This window comes from Tachypleus tridentatus, chromosome 7, assembly GCF_004210375.1.
Source record: "Tachypleus tridentatus isolate NWPU-2018 chromosome 7, ASM421037v1, whole genome shotgun sequence".
Lineage (NCBI taxonomy): Eukaryota > Metazoa > Arthropoda > Merostomata > Xiphosura > Limulidae > Tachypleus > Tachypleus tridentatus.
The window spans coordinates 110,548,715-110,561,682 of NC_134831.1; the positions used below are offsets into that span (position 1 = coordinate 110,548,715).

General features: G+C 36.3%; 1 protein-coding gene across 1 annotated transcript in view; it reads left to right on the plus strand.

Moving 5' to 3' along the window:
* Positions 1 to 510: 510 nt before the first annotated feature.
* The window catches only part of LOC143256395 (coatomer subunit gamma-2-like), a 51,374-nt gene continuing 38,916 nt past the window's right edge, over positions 511 to 12,968 (plus strand). The window contains 3 exon segments of the mRNA XM_076513584.1: positions 511 to 760; positions 3,305 to 3,357; positions 11,988 to 12,068. Coding sequence (XP_076369699.1) covers positions 721 to 760; positions 3,305 to 3,357; positions 11,988 to 12,068 — 174 coding nt within the window. The 5' untranslated portion in view covers positions 511 to 720.

Sequence of the window (12,968 nt, forward strand, 5' to 3'; positions counted from 1 at the left end):
TCAGGGGTTCGATTACCCTCGGTGGGCTGAGCAGATAGCCCTATGTGGCTTTGCTATACGAAACACACACACACGCTGAAGTTAGATGCCGTTATACTCTTCTACCCCCGACAAAACAGCTAATTATTAAAATGGTTATTTAACATTTCTATCATATTTAGTTGTTAATGATAATTTAAACTGTTGCAAAACAAAAGTATCTACAAGGTCATAAAGCTTTCAATTAATGATAAAAACTTAAAGTGTAAAGTGTTAAATATTAGAGATATGATTACTAAATTCCAACCCACATTTAATCACAAGAGATTGTAATACCTTAAATAATATGCATTTGACGTATGAGAAGTGACGAATCAGCGCTCCTTCGTGACTTTACAGGACTACATCACTGCTTAACTATCATTACAAAATAATGTGTTCAAAAATCCTTCTTATATTTAAATAATTTTAATACTCAATATTCTTTCGTATAAATATATCACACTTATGTGCGGCGTCACCTAGGATAGCAAATGAGTCTCGTTAACGAGAGTTTACATTACGTGGTTGGTGACACTACTCTTGACTTCCGTGGCGTAGTGAGAGGTGGCGAGGCTTGATAATAATTGATGTATTGAAGACCTAGTTAAATTTAAATTGTTATAACTAAGATATCCATATTTTTGAGTATTTTGATATATAATTTAATTTGAACTTTCAGCTGTCGGTAAAAATCACATTATGTATGTTCTAAAGAGAGATAAAAAAGACGAAGAAAATGGTAAACACTGCAGTAACTAACGTTTTTACAAATAATATATATAAGTATACCTTAGTATAAGTTATCAAGTTTAATTTGTCTGATAACACTGTTTCTGTACCATAAGTTGTAGCAAAGTCAGTAATAATAGAATTATTTTATAAAGTTAACGTATATGTCTGTAGTCGTGTTGCTACTACTATAGACTAATACTATACTTTATGTTAACTAGTATGTTATAACTTCTGTTGTTATTAAGAAGTTTAAATGTTTTGTATAATATTAAGTTTTAAAGTATAATCTCAAATCTTAACCTAAAGGTTGGGTGACATTTACAGCATCACTCATCAAGCCTTTTGTAATTTTTAGGCTAGCAATAAATTATGGTAATTTATCAGCTGAAATGGAAGTATTTCGATAAAAGAATTTTAGGCGAATTTTGTGGCTTATCTCACACTTTTGAAATTAAAAGATTAATTATAGAGCACGTAAAAGAGTAGTAAACTTTGATTTGTGAATATTTTGATCTTGTACAACTTTTAATCATAACCTAGTAAATAGACTAGCCAGTCTTTCATCATTAGCAATTCTCACTGCAGTTTAAGTGTCTTTGAATTTATGAAAGATAAAAGATGATATTATCGAAGTTAACAAAATTACCAAGGGAACCAGTAGAGGTTTAACTTCTTTATTTTTATTGTATCATATTCTGAATATGGTAGGCTGTGGGGACTTAAGTTTAAAATTTGGTATAAGCAGGCTTGGTTCTGTTTTTATTTTTCTAACAGGGTATTTGGCTTAAGGAATGAGTTCTTAGCAGTGGTAGAGGTAAGAACTTTAGGTGTTAATTTTCCAAAGGAGTTGAGTCTATAAAAGCCTTGAAGGACAAAATAGTGCCTTGTTATCCATAGGTTATGTTAAAATTGATTATTAAATAATTTGGTTTTCATGAAAGATGCATTGTATTAAGAGAAAGAATAACAGGAGATATAACCTAGCTGGTCTACTAAAAACATGAAGGAAAATGTTAAATGTTACAAGGTTAAGATGTTTAAACAAGAGGTGAATGTAAGTGTTACAGAACTTTAGGAAAGCTAGGAGCTTGGCTAAGGGAGAAAGAAACCAGTCCAAAAAGGTTTATGGAACATTTGAATGATAATACTGAAACTAGCAACTAGGATTCTTTTTGTTAAGGATGAACCAGATATTAAAATTGATATTGGGCTCATAAAGGATGATGATGGCATGGTGTCTCATGAACTTTATAAATTTCTTCTGTTTATGTTAGAGAAAATGTTATGTCTCTCTTTATCCATGGGGTTGATAAGATAATGGTCTCTCTTCATTCATGGGATTGATAGGATAATGGTCTCTCTTTATCCATAGGGTCTATAGGATAATGGTCTCTCTTTATCCAAGGGGTCGATAGTATAATGACCAATCTCTTTATTCAAGGGTTCGATAGGATAATAATTTGTCTCTTTATCTAAAGGATTCATAGCATAATGGTCTCTCTCTGTCCAAAAGATCATTAGAATAATGACCTGTCTCTTTATCCAACAGATCAATAGTTTAATGACCTGTTTGTTTTTGCTGTTTACTAAGTAAAATTGGATGAATCAAATTATTTGTTACTTAAGTTAATTGAAATTGTGTTTTGATTATTTCAGAAATCTGTTAATAGAAAATATCAAACTAATCAAAGTGAGTTTTCCAAGTTATTATTGCTTGTCTTGTTTTTCGTTATGGTATCAAATACACTGAAAATATCTATCACTGTTGCTACAGTTTAATGCTGACTAGAAGGAAGGCTTTTGGGTGGTAGCACCTGCCACAAACTGTTTTCTTGTATTTAATATGATTGGAAGAAAGCTATTTGATTGTAGTTAATGGTTCCATTGAATATTTGTTTAACAAACACTGCTAATAACCCAGGTTTAATTCTGAAGTTACTTGAAGAGGACATGTTTAAGATTTAACAAAAGACAGGCTGATTCAGTTATGACAGTTACATTTTTCTAAAAGGTAATTTTTAGAATCAGTTGTCACTGGGAGTAATTGAGGTTAGCCCATTTAAAAAACAAAGAAAATGTACATTTTCTTGAAAAATAAAGAGTGGGATTTCTTTTCTTTATGTTTTCTTTAATGTGGATGTCTTGTTTGACCAAGTAATTCATGTTGTCTATTATGTCAGAGCCTGTGATGTAGACTGTTTTACAGAAGAAAACTTGGCTTTGAATAGTATGTGTACATGATACTTCTGAAAGATAATATCTTAAGACAATTATAATTCCAATTTTTGTTTATTTTTACTAAATTTTGATCTTAAGTTTTATTATTATAAAACAATTTCAAAACTACAGAAAGGAATTAAAATTGACAAATAGTTTATCTTCTGAAGTGTAGTTTGCTGTACATGGACAACAGTAAGATATTTGAATGAAGGTACTACATCATTAGTGTTTTGTCTCGTATGCCTGTTGCAAATAACAGTTTCCTGAGCAAAAAAGATTTCATGTTGTGGTTATTGTGATAATCTGATATTGAAAAACATTTCATTTTCAGGTGGAGGAGGGAATCCTTATGCTAATTTGGAAAAGACATCAGTTCTTCAAGAGGTGAGTTGTTGGTTAAAGTTTATTCAATTCTTCAAGAGGTAAGTGTTTGGTTAAAGTTTATTCAATTCTTCAAGAGGCAAGTGTTTGGTTAAAGTTTATTTAACTGTTCTTCAAGAGGTGAGTTGTTGGTTAGTTTATACAATTCTTCAAGAGGTAAGTTTTGGTTAAAGTTTATTCATCTGTTCTTCAAGAGGAAAGTGTTTGGTTAAAGTTTATTTAACTGTTCTTCAAGAGGTGAGTTGTTGGTTTGTTTATACAATTCTTCAAGAGGTAAGTTTTGGTTAAATTTATTCATCTGTTCTTCAAGAGGCAAGTGTTTGGTTAAAGTTTAGTTAACTGTTCTTCAAGAGGTGAGTTGTTGGTTTGTTTATACAATTCTTCAAGAGGTAAGTTTTGGTTAAATTTATTCATCTGTTCTTCAAGAGGCAAGTGTTTGGTTAAAGTTTAGTTAACTGTTCTTCAAGAGGTGAGTTGTTGGTTAGTTTATACAATTCTTCAAGAGGTAAGTTTTGGTTAAAGTTTATTTAACTGTTCTTCAAGAGGTATGTTGTTGGTTAAACAATATATCCTGGTTGAATTAGGCCATGTAGGTGTTGCTTAGTGTGACTAAGATTTAGGCTTTTGCCAATAGAAGAAAGAAATGTCTTCATTTAATTGAAAATACAGGGTGTTCGGAATGTCACTGTGCAGTTTTGTAATCATATTTTATTCAGTCTTTTTCAAGCCAGCAACTGATAGCGGTGTTTAGAAACAAAATAAGGATCCAAGCCTGTATTGATGCCAACGGGAGTCACTTTTAACATTGTTTATAATTGTCATTCATACTTACCTCCTGTATTCTATATTGAAACATGTCTGTTAATAAATATGTAAGTGCACAGCGACTTTCCGAACATTCTGTATTATTTCTGGAATTAAATGAAAGATAATTAGGTTACTTGTAAAATGTCTTACTAATAACATTGCTATTAAATATTCTTGTCCTGTATGTTTATAAGATTGTTCTAAAACCCTCACAATTTGAATAAAAAAACTATAAAGTGGAAGCAGCATAACCAAGAGATTATTTTATCAGGCATTACCACTTGTTTGTGGTGTGTTAGTACAAGTTTTATCAGGGATTACCACTTGTTTGTGGTGTGTTAGTACAAGTTTTATCAGACATTACCACTTGTTTGTGGTGTGTTAGTACAAGTTTTATCAGGGATTACCACTTGTTTGTGGTGTGTTAGTACAAGTTTTATCAGGCATTACCACTTGTTTGTGGTGTGTTAGTACAAGTTTTATCAGGCATTACCACTTGTTTGTGGTGTGTTAGTACAAGTTTTATCAGGGATTACCACTTGTTTGTGGTGTGTTAGTACAAGTTTTATCAGGCATTACCACTTGTTTGTGGTGTGTTAGTACAAGTTTTATCAGGCATTACCACTTGTTTGTGGTGTGTTAGTACAAGTTTTATCAGGGATTACCAGTTGTTTGTGGTGTGTTAGTACAAGTTTTATCAGGGATTACCACTTGTTTGTGGTGTGTTAGTACAAGTTTTATCAGGCATTACCACTTGTTTGTGGTGTGTTAGTACAAGTTTTATCAGGCATTACCACTTGTTTGTGGTGTGTTAGTACAAGTTTTATCAGGGATTACCACTTGTTTGTGGTGTGTTAGTACAAGTTTTATCAGGGATTACCAGTTGTTAACCTCTCGGTTTGGATTTCTGTACATGGTGAGGGGACTTCCCAGGTCAGGTTCTGTTCTTTCAGTTCACCTCTTCTGGGATCTAAACATCCACCCTTGTGTTTGCCGTGCGTGGTGACCCGTGAAAGGAGGGGATCTAGTTGTTTGAGGAGTCCAACCCTAACATACCACTTTGGCTTTGAATTCCTGTAGGCGTGTAGCCTTGGGTGGGCCCCCATTGGGACAATCAGCTGGTCCACTTGGGCTAGAATCAACTAAGTACTAGTGTTTGATGTTCTCAACACGTGTTGTGGACATTGTATCTGCGGGTGTTTTGGTATAGTGCTCCCAAAACTCTGTCATTGCTGCAGTGTCCTTGTTTGACATTGTAGTGTGTCCCTTCATAAAGCTCCATCGTGGGTGGGGTCAGTGACCACTGAAAAATTCCTTTTTTTATGGTTCCCCCTAAAACAAAACTCAAAATAGTGCAAAAACAGTCCATAAGTAAATGACCACTTCTGGATGATTTTGAGCAGCAATCCTCACCATCTGTATCACCTGTTGTAACTCATTTTCTTATACTACATTCTTTCAGACAAACCTTTAGGGCAAGTATCTCCCTTTTTCATTCAGAAGGGACTAGAGAGATTTGCTGGCTCTCCAAAGTCAGTAAAGAACCTTCGATCTGATGACATATTGGTGGAAACATCCACATCTCAACACAGTGAACTCCTCTTGCATTCAAAGGCAATTGGGGATATACCTATTGATGTCACACCTCATGCTACTTTGAATTCATCATGAGGAGTTATTGTTGAGAGAAATTTGAAGAACATCTCCAAGTCAGAGATTCTTGCTGGTTTCTCCACTCAAGGAGTTTTTGCAGTAAGGCATATCACCACTTGCAAAGATGGAATTACTATGCCAACTAGTATCCTCATTCTGACATTTACATCACCAAGTACACTTGCCACCATCAAGGCAGGTTATCTTAATTGCAGAGTACAGCTGTACATTCCAAATCCTCTTGCGTGTTTCTAGTGTCAGCAGTTTGGTCTCTCAAAGACATCATGTTGTGGTTCTTTGACATGTACTCATTGTGGTGGCAAGGACCACGATGCCTATGAGTGTGAAACAGACCCTCATTGCATCAATTGCAATGGCTCTTATATGTCCTACTTTTGTTCTTGACTGAAATGGTTTGAAGAAAGAGTTGGAGCATTTGGAAACAATTCATAACATTACTTACCCTGAGGATCGAAAGTTACTGTCCACCACTTCATCTTGGATGTATGCTGCTGCACTTCATTCCACTAATACAGTGGGAGTACAGACGGATTTCTCTGTGCCTCCAAAAGAATCATTCTCAAACCAAATGAAAAGTCTTTTGACCTCCATGGTTAAAAAGTTGACAAATCAATGTCAACACCCATCTCTGTCCGTAACATACATGACAGCACACCCCATGATCCACTACCTTTGGCTCCAGGTATGGGCATTTCCTCAGGTATATCAACTACTCCCACCCCAAGATGCAAAACAATCATTTGTTTTAGAAACTTCTTCCAACAACAAAGACCTGCCCAATCGACCCAGAGTAGGTTCAGGGGGTGTCAACAGATCTCCCTCGAATAAAGACAATAAAGAAAAAAGATGTGGTCGTAAACAGAAGAGTTCCCCACCCAATTCGCCTATACGTAAATAAAAATGGCCACCCTGATACAATGGAACTCCCGAGGTTTACTTCCTTCCATCCTGTTTGTCTTTCCTTTCAGGAAACATTTCTGAAAACTGCAAATACAGTCACCTTTGGCAGTTTTTTTTACGGAGTAAAAGACTGTGTGATGGATGAGTGCATAGAGGGGTAACATTGTTGGTTGATCAGCACATGCCCACCCTGTAGTAGCCATCCATGTTTCCTTGGGTCATACCATCACTGTTTGTTCTCTTTACCTGTTGCCTGAGAGGTATACGATCAATCAGACCTTGATGCTTTCATTGAACAGTTGCTGTCTCCCATTTTAATCCTGGGGACTTTAATGGACATCATCCCCTCTGGAGAAGTGCCAATATTGATGGGAGGGTCTCTCCATAGAGCTAATGCTCACTGAGCATAACCTTTCTCTTTTCAATACTGGTTCTTATACTTTTTCATGCACCTAGTCAGTCTTTTACTACTATTGATCTCTCAGTTTGCTCTCCTTCATTATTCTCCGTGTTTCATGGAGGGTTGACAATAATCCATGAGGCAGCAATCATTTTCCTATAATCTTGAGAAAGAGTGGCCATGGTCGATGCCCCAGTGGAAGCTAGAACATGCAAACCAGCTCTCTTTACTGCTTTTGCGAACTTGATCCTGCCATTGTCTGTAAGCCATCAGTAAACAACTGTGTGGCAGCAGTAACTGACTGTTATACAGGCAACTGATCAATGTAATCCTAAAACCTCAACATGTTTTCCACAATAACCTCATCTGTGGTGGAATCCTGCCTGCCACATGGCATGGAAGGCTCAAAATAGGCCTGGGATACTTTTCACAGATATCCTACATTCTTGCACCTCATTGCTTTCCAGCAGGCCCTCTCCGTGCTCAGTGGGTAAGATAAGATGTCAAAGCCAGGAGGAATCTTGGATTAAGTTCACAACCAGCATATCTTCTACCACCAGTTTGAAAGTCATACGGGACAAGGTTCGAAAAGTTAGTGGGCAATATAGTTCTGTACTGCTCTCGATCTTGCTCTGTGATAGCCAGGAAGTCACATGGAGCATTGCTAATACTCTAGGTGAAAGCTTTTGCCAGGTATCTAACACTTCTCTTCTTCCTCCACCTTCTCAACCATTAAGAGTCGGGCAAAGCGATCACCTCTTTCCTTTTGAGCTGATTGTCTATGACTATAAATGTCTCTTTACACTGTTGGAACTTCGGACTAGCCCTTCATTAGTCTGGCAGTACCTCAGTTGGACTTGATATACACTGTGAAATGCTGTGGCATCTATCTCCTTCTGTTCTTCTAATTGTTGTTAACTGGATCTGGCAGGAGAATGTTTTTCCTGATGCCTGGTGCCAGATTATTGTCCTCCCTTTCTGTACGTCTGGGAAGGACCTCAGGATTCTTTCAAACTACTGTCCAATTGCTTTGAGCTGTCTCTGTAAGACCTTGGAGAGGATGATTAATGCTCGTCTTCTTTACTTCCTCAGCTCACACAACCTTCTCTCGCCCACTCAGTGTGGGTTCCGAAGACAGCACCCCATCGTTGACCACCTGATTCGACTTGAAACATCAATCAGAGAAGCCTTTCTCAAGTGACAACATCTTGTATCAATATTCTTTGACATTGAGAAGACTTGTGATACAACATGGAGGTATGGCATTTTGTGAGACATCCATATGTATGGGTTAAGTGGCCATTTGTCCATTTTATTAAAATGTTTTAATGGACAAGTGATTCCTAGTTTATGTGGGTTCAACACTTTTCCGTTCTTTTCTACAGGAACTTGGAGTCCCTCAGGGCTGTGTTCTGAGTGTCACACTTTTCAGTATAAAAATTAATACCATCACTGAACAACAACTTACTGTTGCAAATGGGCTCTATTTTGATAACTTTCACATCTCGTTCAGTCGTTGAACATGAGGTATATTGAGTGGCAGCTACAGACTACCCTCAATCATTTACTGAAATGGACCATAGCAAATGGTTTTAACTTCTCTGTCTCTAAAACTGTTTGCATGCACTCTTGCTGCCAACAGGGTATTTACCAAGATCCTGAACTCTATTGGTGAAGTTGTGTTACCTGTAGTCTGAGACAAAGTTCTTGGGGTTTTTCTTTTACCTCAAGCTGATCTTTGTACCACACATCAAGCAGCTAAGGGTAAAATGTACAAGAACACTTAACATCCTCCGTATCCTCTCTTCCACCATTTTGAAGAGCAGATCGATGTTCTGTGCTAAAAATATTATGCTCTTAATTGATCAAAACTAGACTATGGACCACTTGCCTATACCTCTGCCAGGATCTTGGCCTTAAAGATGCTGGACTCTGTTCATTATCAGGGACTTCAGCTCTGCTCAGGGACTTTCTGCATTTACCCAGTTCAGAACTTATACACATAGTCTCATGAACCTCCTTTGCACCTCTGCTGTTTGTAGTTGTTTTTAGTGTATGCTTCGAAACTTCATTCCTTATCAAAGCATCCCACCTGGGGTTGTGTTTTCCTTCATGTGTGGGCCATACGTTTTCAGAACAGATGATCTGCCATTGCTCCTTTTGGCCTTTGTATCCAGGTGCAGTTGGATGAATTGGGTCTGTCCTTGATACATTGCTGTATCCACTGGTCAGCCCATCCTACTATCTCTTCTTATAATCCCAAAATGTGACCTATCTTTAAGTCATCTGAGAAAAGTAGACACCCCTGAATGGAAGTACTGTCTGTTATTTGCTGAACATCTTTTGAACCATCCTTCCATTCCTATTTATACAGATGGTTCGAAATCAGGTGACTGTGTGGGCTCTGCCATGGTTTGTTGTGGTTTGGTGGCTGTGAGCAGAATCCCCTCTACAGCTTCTATGTTCACTGCTGAACTGTTGCCATTTCTCTTGCCCTGGATCACATAGAAGATAAGAAGTACTCAAACTGCACTATTTATACTGATTCACTTAGTTCTGTACTGGCCCTGGAATTGCTTAATGTTAGTTCACACCCTGTTCTCCCCGATATTCAAAATCAACTGGCACATTTCTCTGTAACATCTACTTCTATCTAGTTTTTCTGGATAGTGGGCCATATTGGTATTTGTAGGAATGAGCTCGCTGACACTGCAGCTTAAATCTATCTGCTCTGGGACTATCACTGTTGTGCGTGTTCTATTTGTCCTGTATTCAAGGCTTGGATCCGGGCAAGTTGTCAGTCGATTTGGAGTGAGCAATGTGAAAACAAGCTTTTCCAAATAAAACCCTCTATTGGACATTGCCATCTTGTTTCTGTAAGGATCAGAAAGAGGAAGCTGCTTTTGGTCACAGTTTTTTAACTCATTGTTTTTTTTGTCTGGAACTGACGCACCAATGTATAGTACATTGTAACACTCGAGTTACAATAAGCCACATTTTACTTTCTTGCCGTCATTACGACTCTCAACAACAGTACCATTTTAAACATGTTCTGTCCCATGGTTTGTCCATAACGTTAGACTGTGTTATTGGTGATGGTGACACTGTCCACCTTGGAAATGTTTTTAGTTTTTTTAAAGGCCGTTAATCTTTTTCATGCTATTTAAGTTTTTTATTTATACACTAAACCTTTTTTAATGTGATTCTCTTTTAAGAATCAAAGCTCATGTAGTTTGATTTGAAATTAGAAAATGGCCGTAATGTCAAATAACTCAAAACCAGGACTGGAAAGGCCAACTTCAGGTGTCTGACAGTGGTTTTTGTACCTACCTGTTCATTTTCCTGGTAACTTAAGATAATTACAATTGTGCTACAGAAAGTTCTTTACAACTTGTATTACTGCAGTTTTTATCTTACTGCTGTAGACTATATGTGAAAATTGGTTATAATGCTGTTTGTTTTTTTAAACTCTTGTTTTATTGTAATTTTTTTTGTGAATTTTACTGATTTTACTTTAATTTTAACTTTTTACTAGATGTTTGGTGCAGATAGGCCTAGCTAATTTGTGCCATAAAACACCACACCAACCAACCAATAAATTACACATACGGAGCTACCACTTCAGTTATAGACTGTATGAAAACAGAAAACTACACATACAGTTAACATCACATTTAGACAGTGTGTGTAAACAGTAAACTACACATACAGTTAACATCACATTTAGACAGTGTGTGTAAACAGTAAACTACACATACAGTTAACATCACAGTTAAACTGTGTGTGTAAACAGTAAACTACACATACAGTTAACATCACAGTTAAACTGTGCATGTAAACAGTAAACTACACATACAGTTAACATCACATTTAGACGGTGTGTGTAAACAGTAAACTACACATACAGTTAACATCACATTTAGACGGTGTGTGTAAACAGTAAACTACACATACAGTTAACATCACATTTAGACAGTGTGTGTAAACAGTAAACTACACATACAGTTAACATCACATTTAGACAATGTGTGTAAACAGTAAACTACACATACAGTTAACATCACATTTAGACGGTGTGTGTAAACAGTAAACTACACATACAGTTAACATCACATTTAGACGGTGTGTGCAAACAGTAAACTACACATACAGTTAACATCACATTTAGACAATGTGTGTAAACAGTAAACTACACATACAGTTAACATCACATTTAGACAGTTAATGCAAACAGGAAACTACACATACAGTTAACATCACATTTAGGCGGTGTGTGCAAACAGTAAACTACACACAGTTAACATCACATTTAGGCGGTGTGTGCAAACAGTAAACTACACATACAGTTAACATCACATTTAGGCGGTGTGTGCAAACAGTAAACTACACATACAGTTAACATCACATTTAGACGGTGTGTGTAAACAGGAAACTCCACATCTTTATATGAAAACGTTGATTGTAGTTTTTCAAATGTCCTTGTTGCAAGCAACTTTTTATTGGTTCTGTTACAAGATAACATGGGTGAAGAAACATAAACAAGAGAAGCCCATGGTGGTGAATATTCCTTCAAGTTATTGTAAAGATCTTCATAAAGATAACTGAAGAAAGTAATTTTATAAAAGTTTACACATCTATAACATGAGGCATACAAATTAATCAATTACTTCAGCTTACAAGTTAATGGTTGTTTTGTAATGTAAGAAAACTTGTTATGAGTATGTAATTAGCTGTAAGATCCAAGAAGTTGAAAAGTGCTTTTAAAGCTAATTGTTTTAGCTTGGAATCTTCTTCACTCTGTGTGTCTGTTTTATCTAAACCGCTTTTGAAACAGGGTTTACTTTCCCTTTAGGCTCGAACTTTCAATGAAACTCCTGTTAATCCCAGGAAATGTGGGCAGATCTTGACTAAAGTGTTGTATCTTCTGAACCAGGTATGATGATAGTTTTTACCTTTTAATATTAATGTGCTGTAAATTTATCATCAATGTTTTATTTAAACATGTTTCAGTTTTAGGAGGATGAAACAGATGGACATTAAAACCTCTGCACGAAGGTTTCAAAAGGACTGTTAGAACTGTAATTAAAAAAACAAAATGCTGAAAACTTCAGAAGTATTGTTTAAAAAGATGGTATTTCTTTCAGTGATGTCGAGAAACCCACTTGGTATTTCTTTGTGTATCTAACCTACATGAAAGCCAGTGAGTGTCCTGCATGTTTTCTTGTAATAGAAGGAATCATAAAAACCAAAATGCATTTCTCCATACAGAATAGTTTGATTACTGTCTGTTCATTACAGTTTTAGTGATGGGTGCAGTGAAACCTCGTAAGTGTAGTGAGTGTCAGAATAATAAGCCTAAAGTAAATAAATAATGGGGTATAATGCAGCTTAGAGCCAAGTGTATAAAAATATACACTGCTGGCCAAAATCTTAAGGCCAATGAACATGAAGAAAAAATATGCATTTTGCATTGTCACACTCGACCACTTATTTGAATAGAGCTTCAAAATATGAAAATAAAAAAAGGGAAAGAAAATTTTTTAGCATTTAATAGGGAAAATGTGAACACTATGAAATTAGCTTAAATACTAGCTGGTCAAAAGTTTAAGACCATACTGAAAAGAAGTCTAAAACAGGGTAGGAAATGCCCAACAAGAGGTCTCAGTAGTGAGTTGCACAGCTGTGATTGTGAATAACTGCAAACATTTGCTTTGGCATGGTCGATATTAGCATTTGCAGAAGGCTGGCTGGAATGTTATTGCAAGTGGTGAAGATGGCTTCATGAAGATTATGCACTATTTGGAATTGACGTCCATTTCTATAGACTTCCCTT